The 16,775-nt window shown below is 44.8% G+C and overlaps 1 protein-coding gene across 1 annotated transcript; it reads right to left on the bottom strand.

The window, feature by feature from the left end:
- Window positions 1-31: 31 nt before the first annotated feature.
- Window positions 32-16,775, bottom strand: Poglut3 (protein O-glucosyltransferase 3). The gene is made up of 8 exons (XM_021172225.3): window positions 16,517-16,775; window positions 12,093-12,290; window positions 10,004-10,290; window positions 8,641-8,857; window positions 6,743-6,939; window positions 4,807-5,001; window positions 2,369-2,473; window positions 32-697 (listed from the first exon to the last, which is right to left on the bottom strand). Exons 1-8 carry the CDS (start codon window positions 16,713-16,715, stop codon window positions 572-574), a joined length of 1,524 nt encoding a protein of 507 aa, XP_021027884.1. The 5' UTR covers window positions 16,716-16,775; the 3' UTR covers window positions 32-571.

Below are 16,775 nucleotides of genomic sequence, written 5' to 3'. Positions count from 1 at the left end.
CCAAAAAACCCAACCCCCCCCCCCAAAAAAAAAACCCAAAAAAACCAAGAGGAGAAACAACACAACGAGGAGACAGTTGAACATCCCCAAACACTGCCCTCCATAATTGAATATAAAAGTAAGTGAATTCGACTTTTATCTTGGATAAAGGCAGAAGCAAGCCAGTGCACGTGAGCGTGCCACCCACGGATTCCCAGTGACTTATGAGCCTTTTATCCACTAGGGTGCACAAACAAGCAACTCCGAAGATATTTCATAATACTGAAATTCATGATCTTCCTGACTTAGGCTCTAAGTGTGGGATTAAAAGCTTAGCATTTCTCTACATTTCTTTTTTGTTCTGGTCTTTTGATAAGATCCAGCTGGGTAGGCTGGGCTGGCCTGGAAGTCACCACAAATCTCAGGTAGGCTTTGCACTAATGAAATCCTCTTGTTCTGCTTCCATTGTGCCAGGATTGCGGGTGTGAGCCTAACCCACCAGGCCTGGTTTCTCTGGTCCTTCACAGCTTAGCATCTTTCACAAGTCTTAAAGATGCAGCTGGCATACAAAGGAGTATGGAGCTGGGTCTCCTCAAAGCTCTTCCCTCTCAGGCCTCCTCCGGTGGCACTGGCAGATGGATGTGCCATCATCCGGCTGGGGAACAAGCTCCATTCCATCACGAATCATGGGCTTGCTGGCCTGGCGCTCGGCATATTTCTGAAATATGTTCAGAAGGAATAGAAGGTTTAGTTCATGCTTCATTCTAGTCTAACCTCCCCCACCCCTCCACCTCCAACCATGGCGCTTCAAACCCAAACCAAAGATCTGGCTCATTTTAATTTCATATATATTTGTTTTTCTCAAGACAGGGTTTCTCTGTGTAGCCCTGGCTGTCCTGGAACTCACTCTGTAGACCAGGCCGTCCTCAAACTCAGAAATCTGCCTGCCTCTGCCTCCCTCATAGTTGTATTTTAACTTTATTTACTACAAATGCTAGTACAACATCTCCTAGTCTGCCTTAGAATCCTAATCTATACTTCTGTGTAAATGGGACAACTCTAGAAAAGATAGATGCCCCTACTTGAAATGTGTGTGTGTGGGTGGCGGGGGGGCTCTCCCCTTTATCCTGTAGGCCTGGAGTCATAAGCATGGCAAGAGGACCATGCAATGTTCTTCTACTCTGGCCAGAAATATCCCTATGTGCCATGTCTTTCATTCCATTCATTCTGTGCCCACTTGGTTATATATTCCTAGTACTGAGCTAATACCAACAAAACAATAATATAGCCAAGTGAGCCTAATTAACATGTTAGAGGTAGGGCTGGAGAGATGGCTCAGACAGTTAAGAGCACTGACTGCTGTTCCAGAGATCCTGAGTTCAATTCCCAGCAACCACATGGTGGCTCACAAGCATCTGTAATGAGATCTGACGCCCTCTTCTGGTGTGTCTGAAGACAGATTCAGTGTACTTAAATATAATAAATAAATATATCTTTAAAAAAAAGAAGAAGCATGTTAGAGATTGAAACCCCTACCACTAAAATTAAAGCTAGGCATAGTGGCATAGTGGGTAAAGCTGCCTGCCACCCGCCCACCGTCGAGGCCCCAGTTAAACCCCTGGGATCTGCAGGTGGAAGTAGAGAACCAACTTCCGTAAAGCATTCTCCGTCCTCCACAGGCACTATGCTCTCCCCTCCCACCGAGCTCACACAGCAAATAGATAAAATGTAATTAAAGTTTAAACAAATATTAGAACTACATTAGAGGTTGGAACCCATCTAAGGATGGCAAGAGGGGCTTGGCTTGTTGGGGGCGCGGGTGGTGGTGGGACGATTTGCCTTTATTCTACCCACAGACAAGGAAGGAATTTCTCTACGGAACAACCAGCAGGGGGCGCACTCGGACAAGATGGGAGGAACCTCATGAGCTCTAAACCTCCATTTCCCCCCCCACCCCCACCCCCTACATAATGCGGAACGGAGATTAACAAATCCCAGCACTCAGGAAGCAGAGGCAGGACGATATTTGTAAATTCGATGCCAGCCTGGTTTATAGAACAAGTTCCAGAACAGCCGGGACTACAGAGAAACCCTGAGATGGGGGTAAGGAGAGATACGAGGTAGTATGGGGGCGGCTGGTGGATGGTGGCGCACTCGTTTAATCCCAGCACTTGGGAGGCAGAGGTAGGTGGATCTCAACGCTGAGTTCAAGGCTAGCCTGGTCTACAGAGCTAGTTCTCCAACAGCCAAGGCCAGACCTCAACACTGGTAATTTCTTCCCACAAGCTGCCCCCGATCCTCCCAGTAAGCATAGTACAAAGTTTATCCAAGCCACACACGTGGTATAGGGACCCCAGAGCCATCAGGATGGACAGACGTCTGAACGGACCTGCAGTACTCTGTAATAGTAGCAGTAAAGCCTGGGCGGCTGGAGCAGGTCCCTGGCAGTTAACTGCCCTTCTTTCGCAATCTTCTTTGCTTCTTCATCATTTTCCTAAAAGATTAAAGATGAAAATGAAAATGACTGCTGCAGCCCACAAAGAAAGCTTCGTGCAAGCGTGGGAGGTGTGTGAACGCAAGGGCGATGGGCTATAACTAACACGGGAGGCCATGGGAGTACAGTTAGATGTCTGCCACAGGAAAGGGATGAGACGGTGTGTGGACTGATTCCAAGCTCACACGCTCTTCAGTGACTATTTTGGTACTTTCTTAGCTACCCATGGAGAAAGCTTGGGGTCTGTCATCCGCCTCCCCAGCACTGTCCTCTCTGCCTAAGAACAGAATAAATTAATCTTCAGGTTAAAATGTCTTTTAAAAGCCAGGCTGTAGATCTCTGTGAGTTCAAGGCCAGTCTGGTCTACAGAGCAAATTCTAGGACAGCCAGGGCTACACAGAGAAACAGAGAAACACTTTCTCAATAAACAATTTTATATATATATATAATTTTTTTTAAACTGGGAAACAGAATTTATTTCTGCCTATACTCTGCCTTGAAAAACCAAACCAAACCAACAACAACAACAACTAATATTCTGGGCTGGGGAGATGGCTCAGCAGTTAAGTGTGAGTAGTGCTCTTACAGTGGACCAGCATCCTCCTTGCTGGTTCTCAACTCCAGCTCCAGGGGATCTGAGGCTTCTGGTCTATGAAGGCATCTTTGCTCAAGTGCACAGACTCCTACCCTGACACATGTGTAAAATTAAAATAATAAAAATGTTCTTCATAAAGCTTCATTTAAATACACAGTGGCAGAGAGTTTCCTTAAACAGCAGTAGCCACAAAGGACTGTAACACTGTAATAAAACTTGGGGCTGGAGAGATGGCTCAGTGGGTAAGAGCACTGACTGCTCTTCTGAAGGTCCTGAGTTCAAATCCCAGTAACCACATGGTGGCTTACAACCACCCATAATGAGATCTGATGCCCTCTTCTGGTGTGTCTGAGGTCAGCTACAGTGTACTCACATATAATAATAAATAAATCTTTAAAAAAAAAAGTTACTCATTTCAGTACTCGCAGGCTGTGGAGCCAGGAATAGCTAAGACTCCTAATTATACTCAGAGAAATGCTTATTTTGTACACACAACTGATAGGAAAAGCCATTTGCTAGCAATTGTGGATCTTAGGGAAGCCATTCCTCTGGCCCATTCTGTCCACAAACAGATATTACTTCTCAAAAGTTAAAACATGGACAAAATATAATGGAAGGATACATTTTATAGTGTCATAATAAACCCAATAGTTTTTAATATTATTCCTCAAAAAAAAAAAAAAGGAACCTCTGTTTTATGGGGAACTTGTCCTTAGGACTCTATGGCTTGTGTGGGGGAAGGACTTGGGGGTTTTTTGTTTTTCGTTTTTTCCCTGTATGGACGAGATCATAGTTCCCTGAAAGTTCTCCTGATACAGAAAGACTTTCAACTCTGGCCTTTTTGATCTGTAGTTTGCATTCTGTGTGTTCTTATTTTGCACAGACGAGTGCAAATGGGGACTCATTTAGATAAGTTGTATTACATCCAACACTACACTTAAAATCTGGCCTTCAACATTGTGGACAGAGGCTATACAAAGCGACTGTGATGTCTTTCTCTTTTATATGTGCACAGGTGTGTATGTGTACAAGTACCACACCAGAAGAGGCCCTTCACTCCCTGAAGCTGGAGTTACAGGTCATTTCGAGCTTGCAGTGTGAGTGTTGGAAGCCAAACTAAGATCTTTCAGAAAAGCAGCAAGTGTTCTTAACTACCCAGCCATCTTGACAACCTGGTTGGTGTCTGTTTTTTGCTATTTAAAGGGAACACACCTGTACTGGCTAGTTTTGTGTCAACTTGACACAGCTGAGTTATCACAGAGAAAGGAGCTTCAGTTGAGGAAATGCCTCCATGAGATCCAACTGTAAGGCATTCTCTCAATTAGTGATCAAGGGGGAAAGGCCCCTTGTGGGTGGGACCATCCCTGGGCTGGTAGTCTTGGGTTCTATAAGATAGTAGGCTGAGCAAGCCAGGGGAGGCCAGCCAGTAAAGAACATCCCTCCATGGCCTCTGCATCAGCTCCTGCTTTCTGACCTGCTTGAGTTCCAGTCCTGACTTCCTTTGGTGATGAACAGCAATATGGAAGTGTAAGCCGAATAAACCCTTTCCTCCCCAACTTGCTTCTTGGTCATGATGTTTGTGCAGGAATAGAAACCCTGACTAAGACACCACCTTTTCAGAAAATCATAGTTCTCTTGATGTGCTTTGATTATGATACACTAGTTCCTAATGGAACTCGGGTTCTCACATTAATAACTTTGTTATTGTCCAAGAACATAACAATTGAATGGAACCTACCTTGGCCCATTTCACTTTCTCTAGTAAATCACCGAGGTTTCTCTTAATGGGAACGTAGTGTTTCCAAGGCCTTAGTGCCACATAGAAATGTTCGTAGTACGGTGACTCCTGCTTGAGGACCAGGCTGTCGCCCAGCATGAGGTACGGATACCTGTAGGCTGCCACAGTCCCGTCCACGTTCACTTGGTACTTGTACTAGAAGATTAAAGCCAAAGAGCCTCATGAAGCCATTTGCTTTCCTTCTGTTTCTCATCAGTTTTAAAATTAAGTACAGAGGGATTATTTTCCACTTTCTCACATTTGTGTTTGTATTTAATTTATCTTTGATTTTTTTTCTTTGTATAAAATGTTAGCCAGCCTTTAACAGCTCCCTCATAGGAAATTTTAGGAAAGGAGTGTGTGCTGTTTCAATTACATCTGTGAAACAGAGAGTCTAGACTTGTGTAACCAAAGCAGGCATTAAAACTATTGTCAAAGTTCTAAATTTAAATATTCTGGAGTGAGAATAATGATCAATTTTCACGTATAAACTATTTCATTTGTTTCAGACCCTAAACCCACAATACAGAAAGGCATTTTCTCTATTTTACGGTTTAAAAAGAGTTTATGTATAATACAGTTTACATCTTACCAGCTTGTAAACTGTACGTAAGATGGTTCAGTGAGTGGAGGATAACCCAAGTTTAATCCACAGAATTTCCAGGATCCACATGGTAGAGAACTAACTGACTTACACACACACACACACACACACACACACACACACACACACACACCACAGAGGGAGATGGAGAGGAGGGAGATGGAGAGGAGGGAGGGGGAGGGAGAGGAGGGAGGGGGAGAGGGAGGGGGAGAGGGAGAGGGAGAGAGAGATAAATAAGCATAATAAAAGTTGACAGAAACCTGGAAACACAGCTACTTTGTTGGCATACATTGGATTAACATTTCAAAAGCACTTATCAAAGGCTTGAAATCCAATTTAATTATCATATGAAGCATTTTTCTTTTTTACAAGTGAGAAAACTGGTATACAGAGAAATTTATAAACTTATATCCTAAACTCAATTCACTGTTCTTTTCACCATAAGCCCCCCACTCCCCGCCTCCGAGATGAAGGTGGTCCATTTCCAAATATAGTGACCCCGCCCTTCCTCCCATTTCCCCTCTTTCTTTTTCAATGTTGGGGATCAACTCTATGCCTCACATATGCAACAGAAGCCCTCTGCTGGGCTATACCCTAACTTCTTAATAATTTCTTAAATAACCAATAATGTGTTTCCCAACCTAGGTGTGGGTATCATAATAACACTCTAAAGGAATGAAGTGAGGGGCACACACACACACATGTATGCACCATACATACATGCACATATCACACACATACAAATTCACATATGCATTCATGCAGAAATAAATAGCAAAGGAGCATGGCAGGCCTAATGTGTCACAGGACACAGAGACACTAAGGGATGAGGGGCCACAGACAATGGAAGAAAGACTGTAGGCAGGAATCGAACTCCAGCTCTTATTTATATATTTTGCATATGTAAAAATGAATACTCTTTATTTATCAAAGATACTTGAGATCACTTCATGTAAAAGATACTTGTCTTCCCAGCTTATTAAACCAAAGGGGAAAAGCCACAATAAATACATCCAAACTTCATGTTAACTCTTGTATGAAGCATTAAATATAGTTCTATGTTATTTGGTAAACAACATTAACAGAGACAAAACTGTCAGAGTTCTATGATTCTGTCTGTCTGGCAGGAAAGTCTGAAAGTAGTGTTCACTGGCACACTGGGGCAACCTGCTCCAAGCCCCTGTTTGGTAGACTCTGGACACAGTGTATCACTTCATAGCCACAGGAAGACTCATACCTTAAAGAAATCAATGGACACAGTGTATCACTTCATAGCCATAGGAAGATTCATACCTTAAAGAAATCAAAGAAACCCATCAACTTGGCTTTTCCAAGCTCTTTTTCTTTCTCTTGGAAAAAGAAATATCCTGTAATTCCTGCATCTAGCAGCTGTGGATTTTCTTTGGACAGAAGTACCAACTGCAGCCTCTCCTCCCGGCTATCTCTACCTCGGAAGAAAGCTTTCTCTGTTTTATTGATCCAGGAAGGCCCTAGAAGTTTGAGGCCATAAAAAATTATGATTAAGAGTCTGAAACCATAAGACAGTATAACGACCTTTAGTTCACTATTGTCATTTAACACGTCATCGCTCTTCGAGAACTCACTTTGTAACATAGATGCTGTTCCCAACATACCTGGGGATGAGTGTCACTTTGCCAGAGATACTTTCTGAGAGGTCCTCTGTTTGCTCCAACCCCTCCCTCCCATTTACCAGCAAGGACAGCCCGCACAGGCACTGCTCTTTGCTGCTGTTAGACTTTTGTTCTTATGAGGCCACCAGAGAACTGCATAACTCAGTAACCCCAACACATTTTAGCCCATATTTTCCCTTATTTTTATTTTATGTGTATCTCATGTATGTCTGTGAACTGTGTGCATGAAGGTCCCATAGAGGCCAGAGGATGGAGCCAGATCCCATGGGACTGGAGTTAACATATATTTGTGGGTCACCAAGTGGGTGCTGGGAATCGAACCTGGGTCCTCTTGAGGAGCAGCAAGTACTCTTAACCACGTGACCATCTCTCCAGCTCAGCTACTCATAATTTTGAATCCAGGAAGAAGACATTCTTCTTTGATGTTATTAAATGCAATTTTATAGCTCACAACACTCACAAAGGTATATGGGGAACCTGAGCTAGGATCTTGTTATCTATCCTTGGCTGCTCTGCTGCCTGTTATGTAGCCCAGAAGGATCTCAAACTAGTAACAATCCTCCTGCCTCAGGGCTTCCACATGCTAGGAATATAGGCATGAGCAACCATGCCAGTTACAGAAGGGAAATGTCTTAGAAAAATTAATTCCAATCTCTGACAAAATATCTTACTACTCTAAAAGAACGATGTTGTTGGTCAAATACTTGTCAGTGCCTTGGAGATATCATAAGATGGAAATGGGAGGGATCCAGTTTTCTCAGCTTACTTGTCAGAAATTCACTGCCATCAAACTGAAATTAGGCCCACTTTTATTTCCTATCGTCTTCATCTTATTTTTATTATCTTTTCTCACCTTTGGGTACTTTGCCCAAATCTCTGATCTTGTCCCCCAAATGACATGAAAGCAACGAAAGGACAAAACAAAGTGTGGTGCAGCCCAGTGAGTTCCCGAAAAGGGGGGTTGTATCAAAATGGAAGGAACCGTAAACAGAGAGAAGGACTCCAGTTCTAAAGACTCAGGAAGCACAGAAGTAAGAGGATTCCTTACAGAGCGATGGAGGATGGGTTCCTAATGCCCAGAGCACACCATGGTCCCAAGCCTCTTATGCTTTTCGGAATTTGCCCTCATTTCATGCAATAATAAAAAGCACTGGAGTCAGAATTAGGTGACAAGTTTACCAAATATACACATTATTTAAATATCTTTAATTTTTGCTGTAAATTTTCATGCAAGTATAACCAAGTGTAGAGCAGATTGAAAGATGTTTAAAAATGGCTAAATTTAAAGGAGACTCCATGAATACAGGCTTGGGCATTATTATCCCAAACTATGTGTTTTTAATTTTCAAATTGGGAGCACCCTTAACATTCTCCTTCAGCCGTTTTCCCCTGCTTTGTCTTGCTGGGAATGGACCCTGGGCCCTTAGACGTGCTAGGCAGACATTTTCCTTGGTTGGAAGAAAGAACGATTAAGCATATGCATTTATTCTTTCTGACTAAACACTCCCTTCACCTTTTAAGATTTTTCCCTGAACTTACCTGTGTTTCCCTGAACAGAGAGGAGATCATTGGTGACACCCCTCATTGCTTCGAGTGTGGAGTGGGTGACATCGTATGTTGGAAGGATAATGTCTCTTGAGTCCAAGGAGCCACACCAGGAAATGATAGGTATAGGGCCTGGGGTGTCATTGACTTTTCGATGCTCCAAGGGCCAATCTCCAAGGTTGATATAAAATTCTAAATCTGGGAGGGTGACCTACAAAAACAAAAGCACAAAGGTTTGTGGCTGGGAGGCACCTAATGCCTCAGTCTCATGTGTGTGTGTGTGTGTGTGTGTGTGTGTGTGTGTGAGAGAGAGAGAGAGAGAGAGAGAGAGCGAGAGAGCACACACCTGTGGGTGGAGGACAGGGTCAATCTTCCGTGGTTTTCCTCAAGCACCATCTACCTTGTTTTTTGAGGCATGGTCTCTCTCTGGCCTTTCTGAGGAGGTTAAGCTCTGAGCCTTAGGGATCTGCCTGTCTCTACTTCCTGAGCACTGGAATCACAAGCACACGCCATCACAACTGGCCTTTTTCACATGGGGTCTGAGGGTTGGACTCAGGTCCTAATATTTACAGAGCAAGCACTTTACAACTGAACCATCTCCCCTGCTGGGCACCGGGAAGTACTTTTGATCTAGAGGAAGCTTGAAAACAGTGGGGTAAGGGAGGTAACTGTTTGTTAGAGGTCCTAGGTGAGAGTGGTACATGCAAACTCACTTGACTGGAAGCTGGCTACCTGTCTCCAGAGGTGGCCTTTAAAATGTAATGTTACAGAAGTGGGCATCTAGAGAAGAGTGTGAGTGTGTGGGCTTTGGGAGCCCTCACCAGCTACTCATGCAATAGTCTGCAGTCAAACCTAAGCCTTGGCCCTCCTTACCACGCCCTTTTCCACCTTTGCCTCTAGAATCCTTCACCCTGTCTCAGTCCATACCCACGACTGAAACTCGTGTGAGATCCTTGCCACATGAGTTTCCTTATTGGGAATCCCCACACCCCCAACTTGAGCCTGGTTATTTTCTATTTAGCTGCCCAAATCTCTACACCCCACATTAATCTCATGACTGAGCTCACCAGAGCCTTTAGACTTCCAAACAAGACCTGTGCTCTGTCCCTGGCATTCCGCCTCACTCTCATATTCTAGCTTATACTGAAGCTTTATGAACCCGAGTGCTGGGATTCCACCTCAACCTAAATCTTACAGCAAATAGCCATCTGCAAAGGTAGGAGACTCACGCTCATTCCGGAACACATTTCTGAGCCCTGAAATCTATTCTCATCAGTCTTTATCGTTCTAAGTATGTAACTGTTGCAACAACACCACAGTGATATCATTTCTGGAAGCAGTTCATTTGTTCCCCTACCTTTCTTGCCAGTGACAGCAAAATTTCATCAGAGAACATTTTGAAGTCTGTGTATTTCCCCAAAGCTCTCCGGTAGATGTGGTTATTGAGAATTGTGTAATGAACCACAGCACCCCGCTCGTCCCCAAATCTTGTGGGGACCTCCTTCAGCATCTGCTGGAGATTAATGCTGGGGAAGGAAACAAAATCCTGCTCGATCTGTGGTTCACTGGCTGGACAAGACAGGGTTTCCTGCCAGACCTGAGGGTCATCTTCTGGGCAGTCACAGTACTCGTGGTACACGGGTCCTGGGGAGGGAACACACACACAGTGTCACCCTGAGTTAACAAATGCTATGACCTATGAAGAAGTGAGCACTGGATGGCAGCTTGGCAGATCTGGAAACTCCTGACAGAGGCGAACCTATCGTAGGTCAATTCGTAGTAGAGTGGTCATGAGAGAGCCCCACCTCTGCCCCCACCAAGGCGTCCTGGACTGACTACAGAGCACATGCTCACTTCCAAACTAGCACACTCCAGTCACGTGGATGACTCCTCCACTTCTGCTGAGGTCTAAGTAATAAATGCAAAGTGACTCCATTTTAGCACAGAAAAATTCTCGATTTTCAGACATTCAAAGGCAGAAATCGTAAGTTTTTGAGAAAATGGAGGACCTTTCCCTCAAGGTCCCCAATGCGCCCTGGGTCAGCACATCTCAGAGGAAAGAGTAACCCAAAGGGGTCTATCAGTGTAAGTGGAGAGCTGAACTTTTCTGAAGACACATTTAGAAACAATATATACAAATCTAACATAATTTCAGCACATGTATTTAATTGAATATATTTTCTTGATGGTTGATTTGTGATCTTTGGAAACAGAGTCTTATATAGCCCAGGCTGGTCTTAAGCTTGCTCACACAGAGATCCTCATGTCTCTACTTCCCCAGTGCTGAGATGACATTAGGCCTCATTTTGCTGGAGTTTTCTACTTCAGACCCAGACTGGGAAGAGGCGCTGACTTTTTCTTTCACTTCAAACCTGTCATGTGGACTCACAGCTTCTAGATTATGGACACGAGGCCGGGAAGGACGGTGGGTCTTGGAGGTGACACTAGCAAGGGAAACCTCACAGGTCACACAGCTTGCTGCTTACTGTAGCTCAGGAAGAGAGTGTATGCAGGACTGAGCAGTCTCACTGGGTTAAGGAAGAGTTGAGCATGCCAGAGACCCAGGCAGCTGAGCCTGGGAACAGAGTATATGAGGGATGAGAACTAAACACAAGAAAGCCTAAAAGCCTTCAGGACTCTGAGAAGGAGAGTCCAGCCCAGCCTGTAATCAGGGCATCTGTGAGTGGAATCCACCCAGTGCAGGGAAGACCATCAGAGCAACGCTGGAGGCCGGTGCATAGCGCTCCTGCAGGGCTGGGCCAAGTGCTTGTGTCAGCCTGGCTGGAAAGCCTCCTCATTCTTGGGACTTGGGGGCGTGTGCACCTCAGTTGCTGAGAGTAATTAGCCCCAGATTAAACATGACTCAATTTCATCTAACACACTGTAAACATATAACAGGAAAATGTCAGATTATGACCAATTAACTCTGCCACATCCCAGAGAGAAAGCTTAGGAAAATTAAAAATGTTACCAGTGTAATTAAAAAGTTACACTGGAGGGGATTAATGGCAACTCTGGCATTGCAGGACAAAAGATGAACAAACTTAGAGATACAGCAATAGGAACTATACAAAATGAAACAGAAAAGGATTTTTCAAGAGGTTTCTTTGTTTTATGTGTGTGTGTTGTCTGCATGCATGTATGTGCATGTCACATGTATACCTGTCTGGTCAGAAAAGGACATTTGGTCCCCTAGAACTGGAGTTACAGATGATTGTGAGCTACCATGTGGGTGCTGAGAACTGAACCCAGGCCCTCTGTAAGAGCAGTAAGTGCTCTTCAAAAAATGATAATTTTTTAAATGCCAAAAACTGAAATAAAATTTGAACTTCCAGAAGTACATATACAATGTTTACTCTGTCACATTTGACTGCAGGGTCATTACAGCCCTTCTGAAAAGCAAGTATCCCATATATGCCTAGGGTCAGGTGACTAGTAACACGTACCTTTTAAAATATAGGGAGACTGAGCCACATGTTCACTGCCATAAAGGATCTCTATCTTGAGCCCTTTATGGACCGTCTCGTGCATCCTGTATCTCACCAAAAATGTTCCATCATTTCTGTCCAAAGGTTTAGGGACATAGATACGGACCAGCTCTTTAGGTGAAAGGGATTCTACCACTACTTTGAACTGTGTTTGACCTGTAAGCAAAAGAAATAGAAATAACGTTGCCATTTCCTGATCATTATGTCTCAGTGAAAGTCCTTTGTCCTGCAGTGTTCATGGTAAACCATGTTCATTTCAGCCTGGAAGATCCTTGCAGACAGCAACTATGTGTGGTCCATCCTTAAGTCAAGGATCTGCCTTAACATGGGACTCATCAGCCATTCAGTAGCAGTGGATGAGAAAATTAATTCATTGAAGAAAATAACATTTCTCCTACTTGGTCTTTTCTCCTCTGAATAACATTCAAGCAGTAACAGTCCACATTCTAAAGATGATGGCCCTGTGGCAATTCAACTTTCTCCTTGTAAAATACACACATGTTATTTAATGCCATTGAAGTGTCTAGTAACCCTCATTTCTGAGAAAAATGTCCCTTTTTCATTAGATTTGTTCTTTGACAATTTCACACTTTACATAATACATGCTGACCACTCTCACCCTCTCCAAAACCCTCCCACCGTTGCCTATCCCCCTCTCCTTTTATACAAATCTCTTCATGTGTATTTGCTTCATTTATGACCCACTTGGTCTAACCAGGGCTGTCTGTGTGACAGTGAATTTGGAACGATCCACAGGAGCCTCGTGGCTCAGCAGTGGGTAAGTGGCAGGTAAAACAACTGCAGGCAACTCTCCCTCTACCAGAACTTAACAAGAATTGGGAAGTGAGGGACAGGGTTCCGTAAGATCCTCCCCATTCTGTGATTGACTGTTGGAAGGGCCAGTCTTGTGTGGGCCTAGGACAGTAACCATGGTTATGAGTTCATGGTTGCAAAGGCAGAGTCTACGGCAGTGTCTGAGGAATGACTTTCTCACAGGGGGTCACATAGCAGATATCCTGCATTGCAGATCCTTGCGTTATGACAGGAATGCAAGACTACAGTTATAAAGTAGCAAGGAAAACATGTTATGGTTGGGTGTTACGGCAACACGAGGAACTGTATTAAAGGGTCACAGCACTAGGAAGGCTGAGAACTGCTGCTCCGGTCATTTTGAAGCCAGTCCCTCTGCCTTCTGGCTCTGAGATACCTCCTACTTCCCCTTCTAACAAAGTTCCCTGTGCTTTAGAGAGTGTGAAAATTTTCTTTTTAAACTGAATTTTCAAATGCTTTGTGTTTCATCTTGCTGACATCAGAAAGGCGACCAGAGAAGGAGAGATGGTTCATCAGTTAAAAGCACTAGCTATTCCTCCAGAAGACCCGGGTTCGAGTCCCAGCACCCACATATTTATTTTAAGTGCTTAGTTGCCTGGGCCAGCGATAGCATAAAATCGAAGTGAGAGTCAGTGGAAAAGAACACTGATTGGGTCTGGCAGAGAAATAAGTGAGTGTAAGTGAGCTTATAAGGAAGAAAAGGAGAAGCATGAAATTCTAAATTGCTCAAAGCGGAAGGAATATGAATTCCCATTTGCCCTGTTGGCCTTTACAATGGAACGGAATCAAAGATCACCCTACAGTTTCCTCTCCATAAATTCAAATTTATGAAAAGGTGACCGATGAGAAGGTAGTGACACAAAAGGAGCCTGGTGGTGTCACACCTTACTTCAAAGATTCTGAACACTTAGTTTTCAAAACAACCAAAAGCATAAAAAAATTTACTTAGTGCCTACTATGGGCTATATGTGTTCATAACTATCTATCTATTGATCTATCATCCATCCATCTATCTATCCATCTATATACTTTCTAGATCATGCTCTTATTACATAGTCAAGGCTGGCCTAGAACTCACAATCCTTCTGTCCCTGCCTCCCAAGTGCTTGGATTATAGGCCTGCGCCATCATACCCAGCTCTCATAAGCATTTTCTATCTTTTTTTTTTTTTTTTTTGGTTTTTCGAGACAGGGTTTCTCTTTATAGCTCTGGCTGTCCTGGAACTCACTTTGTAGACCAGGCTGGCCTCGAACTCAGAAATCCGCCTGCCTCTGCCTCCCGAGTGCTGGGAATAAAGGCGTGCGCCACCACGCCCGGCTAGCATTTTCTATCTGTTTCTTGTAAGACCTGTTAGGTAATTGTTGATCTACCCCACTGTACAGATCAAGAAACCTAGCTCCAAAAAGTAGCTGAGGGTCATATATTAAAACAAAACAAAAAAAACAAACAGCCAAAAACAAAAAAACAAACAAACAAACAAACAAACCAACCCAGCAGTCAGTAGGCAATCATAGCTTTGCATTTTAAATAGAATAGAATTTTAAATTGAAGAGAACCTCTGGCAATGGGAACCTCGCCTGCCATGACTGAAGGGGCTCTGACCAGTAAGCATGGCTCTGGCAGACCTTGGCTTTCTCTCCCATTGCCTCTGCTTTGCTAAAAAAAAAAAAAAAAAAAAAAAAAAAAAAAAAAAAAAAAAAAAAAAGTTGGATTACATTCCTAAAGCTAGGCACCAAGGTCTATCTCCTCATATGGCCACTTCCTCCTCCTGAAGCTGACTACCAAGCTATCAAGGTATTGAAGTCCAGCAATCAAAAGTCCCCTTTGGCTCACCTAATTAATCTGCCCAATTAAAATTAAACACCTCATCCTAACACAAGGTTTTCCCTTGTACCTTTATATTTTTGAGCCTAGCCTGTAACAGCTGAGCCATCTCTCTAGCCCCTTATACCTTTCTAAACTGCCATTTGCCTCTGGGCCATGTCTGTCCCCTCTCTATCCAGAGACAGTCCTGTGTTCCACTCCGGACAAAAACCCTGTCCCCTCTCCTTGTTCCCTTCCCCTTCTTCCTCAACCTCCGTCTCCTGTCTGTCTCTTATTCCCTGCCCTCTGTACCTCTGTGCTGAGAACTTGGTCTTGGGAGGTCCTGAGTCGATACTTTTCCAGGGGGAAAGCACTGATCTTACATTACCAAATGGAGCATCCCATAAGACCAAAGAGTTACACCCTAGGACTACGTAATCATCCAAACAGGTCTGACTTCCTGCCACGGACACTTCAGGATCCACTCACGCACTGCAATTTCTAAAAGATATGTTTTTCTAATTATAAAAACATTATGATGTATTGGGGCTGGAGAACTGGCTCGGTGGTGGTTAGGAGTGCTTTCTATTCTTCCAGCGGACACACGTTCTCAGCAACTATATTAGGTGGCTCACAAGTGTCTAGAACTCTGGTTACAGTGCTCTCTTCTGGTCTCTATAGGCACCAGCTCACAAGTGGCATATACAAACACACACATATCCGAATAATCTTTGCAGAACATTTTATTTGGGGAAAAAGAATTTTAAAATTGGGGGGGGGGGTTCCTTACTCTCCTACTGTAACCACAAGAGTGCTTATCTGGGTTCATTTATTTATTACAGAACTGCAGAAACACCATAACACGGTTTGAATCTGAACCATGTCCCACAGACTCCTGTGCTCAACACTTGATTCTCACGCTCTCTGTTTTTGCTCAGCTGCAAGCCAGTCTAGAAACCCCTCTCAGCCTCCAAACCCGCACTCCTGAAGCTTCCCAGACTCCCTTGGACCTATTAGCAGTTCTTTAATGTTTACACCAGACTGCAGAAATCCAATTGTAGCAACTGTGCTCTGCCCTGATAGGCAGGTTGCTTATTATCTATTTTCTCAGCAGAGTCTTAAGTTTTCGAGAGGCAGACATTGCCATCCTCTTTTTACTCCAGGATTACCAAATACACGTGACTTCTAAGTACGTGAAATTCCCGTTTGCTCGGTGGAGGACGCCAAGGAGTTCTCTGCCTCTTTGTAGGCAAAACAGGACGCCAGCCTTACATTTAGACACAAATTAGCAAATCCTGACTGGCAACAAGTTGAAACCAGCTGGACAAGTCCAGAGAAGCGATCAGATGTGGGAGGAGGGCCCTGCTGAGATTCAAGACAAGCGCCTCCCTTCTCCGGTTCTAGGAAGTTTCCCTGCTTCGCGTGGTCTGCACTGCGGGCCTAAGATGAGTGGGCTGCTGAGTCAGGGAGGAAGGCGCGCCCTGCAGGCCAGGAAGGGCCATCTGCATCACGTGATGGCACCACTGCGCTCCGTGGGACCCCACAGGCGCCGTTTACTCTACTTAGCCTTACATCGGTCACCAGGCGGGACCTGTGGCCCAGCCTTTGGAGTTAGTCACCCAACGGTCCTAAGTGGCACCTCCCGCCCCCGAGGGTGTCAGGGAGGAGGGGAGAGAAGACGACTCCCGCAGTGGGGAGATGGCCACGCGTGGGGACAGGGACGCGCGGGGACGGCGACGGGCGCTGACCTGGTGGCGAGCTAGTGAGGTTCCGGCCGTCCGAGTCCACCGACTGCAGGAAGAAGTAGCGCACGGGCAGGACGGCGGCGGCCTGCAACCCAGGGCCCCACGCCAGGCTCCGCGGTGCGCTCACGCGTACCCCGGCCCCCGCCGCCACCAGCAGGGCGAGCTGCAGCCCCAGCGGCAGGGCCCGCCGGACGCGCTGCATGGTCGCCGGCTCTCAGCTCCGCTGGCCAGGGAGGAGCTGGAGCGCCGGGCCGAGGGGACA

The sequence above is a fragment of the Mus caroli genome, unplaced genomic scaffold (genome assembly GCF_978045245.1).
Source record: "Mus caroli unplaced genomic scaffold, Mus_caroli_1 scaffold_11, whole genome shotgun sequence".
Lineage (NCBI taxonomy): Eukaryota > Metazoa > Chordata > Mammalia > Rodentia > Muridae > Mus > Mus caroli.
This window is presented reverse-complemented; position numbering and strand designations above follow the sequence as displayed.

Excerpts from the sequence above, each read along its gene's own strand:
- Poglut3 (XM_021172225.3), bottom strand. The coding sequence starts at position 16,715 with ATGCAGCGCGTCCGGCGGGCCCTGCCGCTGGGGCTGCAGCTCGCCCTG. Across the intron at positions 8,858-10,003 it reads TGCTGTCACTGGCAAGAAAG|GTCACCCTCCCAGATTTAGA; the intron begins GTAGGGGAACAA and ends TTGTTTTTGTAG. Across the intron at positions 698-2,368 it reads ACTATTACAGAGTACTGCAG|AAATATGCCGAGCGCCAGGC; the intron begins GTCCGTTCAGAC and ends AACATATTTCAG.